Source organism: Molothrus aeneus, chromosome 5 (assembly GCF_037042795.1).
Source record: "Molothrus aeneus isolate 106 chromosome 5, BPBGC_Maene_1.0, whole genome shotgun sequence".
Taxonomy (NCBI): Eukaryota; Metazoa; Chordata; class Aves; order Passeriformes; family Icteridae; genus Molothrus; species Molothrus aeneus.
The window spans coordinates 39,733,069-39,740,700 of NC_089650.1; the positions used below are offsets into that span (position 1 = coordinate 39,733,069).

Genomic DNA, 7,632 nt, shown 5'->3' on the forward strand with positions numbered 1-7,632 from the left:
GATAACAAACGTGAAAATAGGTGTTTTCAAAGCAGCATCAGTATGATGCAGGAATGCAAGTGTGGCTTTGGCTTCTGTAGCAACCTTTTTCAGGTATGTTTAGGTGCTGATTTTTTTTAGAAAATGTCTATTTATCACAGCCTTATTTTGTAAATCAGGTTGATTCTGCAGCCATAAACTTCCTTCCCCTTGTTCTAACACCCTCTGTGCCTGTTTGCAGGGTATTTTATTACTGGAATCAGAGCTAGAAAATGGCAGCCATTGTGGTGACATGGAAGATGCTTTACTTTCCAAGCTTTTCTTTTTGTTTTTTTCTTTGAGTCAATCGAATGTAATGTGTGTACCTTCCATAATAATGGGCAGTGTGGAAGTTAGGTAATGAACCAAAGCATGCAGTATTTGTGCTCATTCTAGAGCAGCTGAGACTCCTAGGAAGGCACATTGCCATATAGAAGAATGGTGTATTAACTACTGATAACTTTTTAAAACAGGGTGTTCCAAATGCTTCTCATGTAAGTAACAGCATGAGTGCTCCAGCTTTGCCTGCTCCAGCAGCAGTCCTGGGAAATGTGGGAACAGTTCAGGGACCAAATTCAGGTAACGCAACGTCATCAGGTCACATGAAGAGCTCTAATGCAGCTGTAAAACTGGGAGAAAACAAAGCAAGTGTAACAGTGGAAGCCAGTGCAGATAGCTCGAAGAAGGACCAGGCAAGTTCAAAGTTCAGCATATATTTTATATACATTGTTTTTATATTTACATTCAAACATATAAAATTTAATTTTTATATAAATGCATTTTGATGTACTAAAAAATAGCAAGTTATGACAAAAACCCCTCAGTGTAATATACTCCATACCATCATGTATGTAATATTTTTGTGGCCGTCATAGGACACAGATTAGCCTCTGACTCTTTTTAATGTAATCTTCTTTAAATCAGCACTATTATAAATATCACCTGAATTGCTATGGGAAAACATTCTGTGCTTAGCAGAGCACAGGCAGCTCCCATGAGAGCTGAAATGTGTGCATGGGGGGGTGGTTTTCTAATCTTCTGTCGCAACCTTTTTCCTGTAAAGTTTTGACTTGGGATTGATAAGGATACATAGGCAGTGAAATATAACACTCAAGTTTGTTTTCTCTTCAGAAATTGTTAATTCAAGAAAAAGCAGCACAAGAGGTCAAGCTGGCGATCAAACCTTTCTACCAAAACAAAGATATCACCAAGGAGGAATACAAAGAAATTGTGCGGAAAGCTGTAGATAAAGTAAGTGGGTCCAGTAATCCAAGCTGCACACATTTCACCTTGGGGCAGGCTTTGGGGTGGGTTTCTCGTTTTTCTGGGAACAGCTCATTGGTGCTGGAAAGGGGGAAGAGGGAGAAGCAAAAATACCTTTCTTCTTTCTCCATCCACAAGAGCTTTCTTTGGCTTCTCAGAACAGAACCTGGTTATTGTGTGGAAGAATTGAATGGGAATTCAGAAATATTTAAGGAGCAATTGGAAAGTATTAGGAGTTTTAAAATAATGTTTTGCCTGGGATGGAAGAATCAGAAGTGTCGGGAAATAAATTAATAATGTGGGACTGTGGCAAATCAATGGAAATGTTTCAAACATTTTTGTTCTTTAAACTGTTGCAGGTTTGTCATAGCAAAAGTGGAGAAGTTAATTCTGCAAAAGTGGCAAATCTAGTGAAAGCATATGTAGACAAATACAAGCATTCACGGAAGAAAAATCCTGAAGAGGCAGTCTCCTGTGAAAGGAAATAGAATATGTTTTCATTTTTTAGTTTTATTCTATCTGCAAAGTGCAATTTCAATGTGAACTGTTAACTGAAAATTGTACATGACAGTGATTTGAATTTGGTTTTGATAAAATTATTTTTCAAGGTAGTGTATGATGTTTTGTTCTAAAGAAATATAGATCTGCAGGGCAACTTCTTTATTCCTTTTTAAAAACAGATTTCTAAAAAGAATAAAGGTGTAAAGAAGAATCATTAGGAATGTACGGTTGTGTGGATACTTAGATGTACAGCATTTTGACTTGAATAAGAGAGTGCATTAACTTAGAAACTTTGAGTACGCTGGGTTTGGAACAGGTATGTACAGTACATGTGATCAGTCAGATGAAAGTAAAATTTTTCTTTTGATTGCTCCCTAATTATAGCAAAGATAAAATAATTAATTGCCTTGACAAATATTTCTAGTGTTAACTGGACAGGCTGAATGCAGGGGTCACAATGTGTATATTAAAAAAGCACATAGAGTTGTCTGAACACAACTGTTCAGATTTCAAAAAGAAAAGTCATAAACAGTAAAATGTGCTGCCCAAAAGCATGGGTGCTGCACAGCTGTTGTAACACCAAATAAAAATTATGCTGCTTGGTATTGTTTGTGATGTTTTTTAATTTGTTTCAAGATAGTGGGATAACTTGAATAATTTTTATGTTTTGAAAGCCCTCAGTCACCACACGCTGAGAACCTCAGTTTAGGTTATGCCCTTAGGCTAGCAGGAAATTAGTGTACCAAAGCTAGATGTTCAGAAACAGAAAAGTTTCTTCTTCAAGTAAAATCAAGAAAGCTGGAATTTATTGTTAGGTTCCCAGTTGACCAGAGACTGCCAGTTGTGCCAATCTCAACTGCATGATACTTTTCTCCATTAATTAGGGACTGTGGCATGAATCACCAGAGCATGCCATTGGAAGCCAAGTGTCTTCCTGCTTCCCTGAGCACTGGAGACAAGTTATTAGAGGTACCACAAGCATTCTAAAAACAGCTGTCAGGTCACTGGATGTGCCTGGGGAAAGCTTAGAACTCAGGTAAAAGCAGTTTTACTGAGGCAGCAGCAGGGAGGGTTGCTGGAATACTGCAATCACCATGTGCTCCTTAGCAAAAGAACAGCTTGAGGTCCTTCTCCAAGGAGCCTTACTCCGATTTGTTCCCTTACTCTTACACAGTGCTGTTAAAATCTTGTCACTAACCCTCCAGTCCTGTTGTGCCATAACAGCCTTTGGTGTTGGATCACCCTGGCTTCCATCCAGCCCAAAGCCTCCTGGCCCAGAAGCAGGAACAAAACATTTTAACAGAAAGTATCAGTTGACATTTCTGAGGAATTATCTCTTTGTAGCCAGTAGTTCCCAAATTACCTGGTTTTGGCAGAAAACAGTCTCGCCTTTTAAGTAACTTTTGCAGAAGCCTAAGGATGACATAAGGGATATCCACCCGTGTACACATGTGTGGTGTAGAGACAGAGGTGTAAAAGCATGATGTTTGTCACAACAGTTGATTGCTTGGTTTTAACTGTAACTTTCTGCAGACTTAATGAAGCATTTGACTGTCTATATTTATTTTTGTGTGCCTAAATACAAATGCTATGTAAATTAGAAACAGATATAATACATTTTCTACAGTCAAGTCAGGTTTTAGGCTTTTCAGTATACTCAGTTTTACACTATGATAGCAATTTGTAAGATCTCTTGAATTATTTTAAGCTAAAATTGGTTAGCACTTTTTGAAAAATGTAGCAAATTGCTATGTGTATCCTGGTTTATCACGCCATGCGTACTTTATTACATTTTCCTTCTCTGAATTTTTGGATTTTAATCACTTTTATATCTTTTTCTAGTCTATACAGTTGAGCCTTGCTATAAAGCTCCTTTCAGGAGTCAAATAAATATTTCAAGGGGTTTTTTTCCTCTTTTGGAAGAGAGGTGGAAATTGGGGGAGGTGGAAGAAACAAGGGAGGATTTGAACTGGGAGAAGGGAGGGGTGATTGGTTTCTTGTTTTGCAGCTCCTGGGTGGAAGAGAAGATGTCACTGGCTTCCACGTTGTTGGGGCAGTGACTATAGTGATGCTCCACTGTATTTCAAAACCTAATGAAGAATACCAAATAGAGTAGCATGTGATCAGTAACTTTATTTTTTACAATTAAATACTTCAGAATTTATCAGAAAATATGCGGTTTGTTACAATTTCTATGTTGAATTAAAGAAATACATTGCCTTAATCTGTAGACTCTGCTCCTGTTTATTCTGAAAAGCAGCAAGGTCTCTGCTGGTCTCTGCATGAGAAGGGGAGTTTGGCAACCTGGGAGTCCTGGTTGTGTTCCAGTAGGATGAAAGGTGTAATTCTATTTATTGAAACACCTTCTACTGAAAACCTCCCAACATGCACCAGCTGAGAGCAGAGGTGGGGAGCTGAGCCCCCTTGCTGCCTCTGGGGTAGTGGTGATTCCCTCAATCCAAACTACCTTGTGGGAAACAATTACAAAAGTGTACCTTCTGTGAACTTATGCAAATCAAAAGGGTTTCCCTTGCACCCCTTTCCCGTTCTCACTGTGCATGCTGCTTGAATGTCTCATCCTAAAGATATACCTTATGAGCACGGTGGCTGTCCAAAGTCCACAGTACTGTGTATGTAGGCTGGAGTGCTGTCTACTGAAAAAAATACTCTAAAATTTAGTTTTGTGTAGTGTTTAACAGTTTCTAATAAATTCTTTTCTCTCAGCTGGCACTGTTTGGTTTTAAATGACTCTGGCTCAAGTGGTGTGGTTTGGAAAGCGAGGTAACTCCTGTTCCTTCTGTGCACATGCATTTCTCTTGCTCTGTGTTGCCTGGGCACCCCCTCTTTTACATCTCATTTGTTTTAAGTTAGCCTTCACCCAGCCTTGCCCATCTGCAGGTGCTCCAAGCTAGAAAAAAACAAGTGCAGGTGGCAAAGAGCCCATTCACCCGGGACTCGAACAACATGGAGGGGTTCAGGGCAGGAGTGGAATACTGCTGCAGGAAGCAAACAGGGCAGCAGTCAAACCCTGGGCACGCCCTACCCACAGGTGCCACCGAAGCAGGGAGCAGTTTCACTGAAATACCCTCGGGGCATTTTAATGCAGGAGAGCTGCCCTGCCTTGGGAACAGAATTCCAGGCATCCCTTTGCTTCCAAGAGTTACCTCCACTGCACCCTCATGAGGTAGCTCCATAGGTAAAGTTGGCACACGTGTGAGAGTTATAGTTAAGGAGCTATGCTGGCAACATTTTCATTATTACTACACCTTACAATATTCACATTGATCAATATTTGATAAATAGTAGAGTGACAGTAAAGACAATAAAGTGTATCACCAAATTTCAGAGTACTAATTATTACTAATGTACTAATAGTACTAATGGAATAGTAATAGTAATTATTACTAATGGAGTATCTATGATTTTTTTTTTAAGTAAGTTTTTAATCACTAGGTTGGTAAGAACCACTAAGAGCACAAGTAACTACTTGTATAGAAGGAGAGGAAGCTCTGAATAAGCACAGGCTGGGATCTGGAACTTGACTTAAACTTGACAATTCCAATGTCACTCACAACTCCCAGACTCACCCACCAACAAAAAAGCTCAACCTGATTTTCATTGTCTTGCACTGTGCAGTAAGTACAGGGGCTGACAGCAATAAAGTCAATGCCTGTTACACATGGTAAACCTGCAAACCCAGAGTGTAATAATCCAACACAAACTACTGCAGGAGCCAAACACATGAGATTTTGGCAGCAGGTTGTCATATGATTAGTCCTAAAGTTTTGAAGAAATTTAAAACCCACTGAGTATTATAAGGAGTATCAATCAAAAACAGCCAGGCATTTCTTGATCCTTTGGTGCAGTAGCAAGTGTTATGACAGAAAATAACTCATGGAAGTCAGAATTCACTGTAAATTTCAGAGCCCTTTACCAAAACTCAGGGATTTTGAAGACTAGAAATGTAGCTTACACATGGTCTTGCATCGAGGCCTAAACCTGGAATCACAGGGCTTTTCCTAGAGGACTATTTAAACCAACATTTCTAATAACAGTGGAGCAACGCTTGGTACAGGGGCAATGGAACACACACCCCTACAGTGCAGGCACTGCAGTTACGTGGGTCTGGGCGAGGGATTCCATCTTTGGTGCGCTGTGGGTCAACTATGAGTTTAGCTGTAGGTCAGTTGCCTCAAACTTCATAGGAGCCCACTAAGGCCAGCAGGAGAACTGGAATGAGGGTGCAAGCCTGTGTCCTCTCCAAAGGTCAGGACAACCAGACATTGGTGTAAAAGAAAACTTTACAGTTTGCCAGGACAGCAACTTTCCTGTGGACATGCAGGCTCAAAACCCCCAAAGAACAAAACCTACATATCCACTCAGATTGTAGTTTGCAGGAAATCCACCTTAGACCAAATGTCCAACAGCCACCCAACATCACAGCACAAGACAGCCTTTACCATGGTTCACCTTTATGAGATTTTTGTTACTCTAATATTGCATTTCTATTCATGTGCAGTAAATCAGCTTTTTTCAAAGGTATGGGCTCAGATTTATTCCTGGTTATCTTACCACAGACAGGGAGAAGCCAAGATCCAAGTGATGATTCTGATACAAACAGGTGAAAACCAGCAGGCTTCTAAAACCAAGATGGCTTTGAAGTAGTGATAGTTTAAGAAGAAACTGCCATCCCACCACAAACAAACTGGTGATAACTTTACTCATTACAGTCAGCCTTGAATTGTCTGCCACTTGAAAATGATTCATGAATTCAAACCCCTCTGTGAAATCCCTCACATTAATTCCCTTAGGGGAACCACTGTGCTAGTTTTGCATTAATTGATATTTGGTGAGGAGGGAAGAAATTAATGAACCAAACCAGCTCCAGGCAGCTGCTCTGGCCCTGCAGAGCTGCAGCCCACATGCTGCAGGTGCAGCCTCTGCCACACAGGACACTGAGCAACCTTTTGGCTCCCTCAGCTCCTGCCCCTGCCACACTCTGCAGCCTGCACACACATCCCCTGATCCAGCAAGCCAAGGGACATCAGCCATGGAGCTCTCTGCACCCACTCACGCAAGGAATGTCCAACAGCCCAGTAACTACCTGGTAGAAAAGGCAGAGGAGGGAGGAAACACAATGGGACGAGTACGTGTGTCCGCAGCTGTTGCACGTCAGCAGATCCTGGGCCATGATGGGAACTGAACTCACACCTCACTACACGCTTGGGGCTTCTCCCTCCAGCTTACCCCCCTTTGAAACTAGCAAGAAAAAATGAGAACAGTGGATTTTTAGTAGTAACAAAATGGTTCAAATCCAGGAAGTGCTTTGCCCCAAACTGGAGGCAGGCAAGCAGTAATAAACACCCCTGTCTGTGCAGTTCTGCCCTGCCATCGTGCTCTATACAGGGAACAGCAGGATCTGCATCATCCAGCACAGCTGAGCATAAAGGAATGGAAATAAAGGGCTGATCTAGAGGTGATCAACTGCAGCACATTTCCTCCTTCCAAGCAAGGGTGCTGCAACAGCTTTCAGTGGAGTTAGACCACAGGCCAACAAAGTGCTGTGCTGACAGCTTCACAACTTCTAGAGGATCCAGGCTGATGACTGAGGAATGATGTTTACTTCAGCAAGAGATGCTTTCAGCATCCTTACTATGCTGCAAAACACTTTGAAGGAAGAAATGTAACTGTACATACAAGAGAATTCCTCATTTAAAAAATACAGCTAATCTGGAATCAGAGTAATAGAGCTTTGCTTTTTTTTTCTCCAAAGGAATTTATACTCGTCTTCAAGAAGATACTGTAGAGCCAAGCCACAACAAAGATTCTTTATGACTGTGCTCCAGTGAG

At 41.0% G+C, this 7,632-nt stretch overlaps 1 protein-coding gene across 1 annotated transcript in view; it reads left to right on the forward strand.

Annotated features, from left to right (window-relative positions):
* The window catches only part of SCAF11 (SR-related CTD associated factor 11), a 47,348-nt gene extending 42,843 nt beyond the window's left edge, over positions 1 to 4,505 (forward strand). The window contains exons 12-14 of the mRNA XM_066550710.1: positions 492 to 710; positions 1,150 to 1,269; positions 1,641 to 4,505. Coding sequence (XP_066406807.1) covers positions 492 to 710; positions 1,150 to 1,269; positions 1,641 to 1,769 — 468 coding nt within the window. The 3' untranslated portion in view covers positions 1,770 to 4,505. The remainder of the gene's footprint in view (positions 1 to 491; positions 711 to 1,149; positions 1,270 to 1,640) is intronic.
* The last annotated feature ends 3,127 nt before the right edge of the window (positions 4,506 to 7,632 follow it).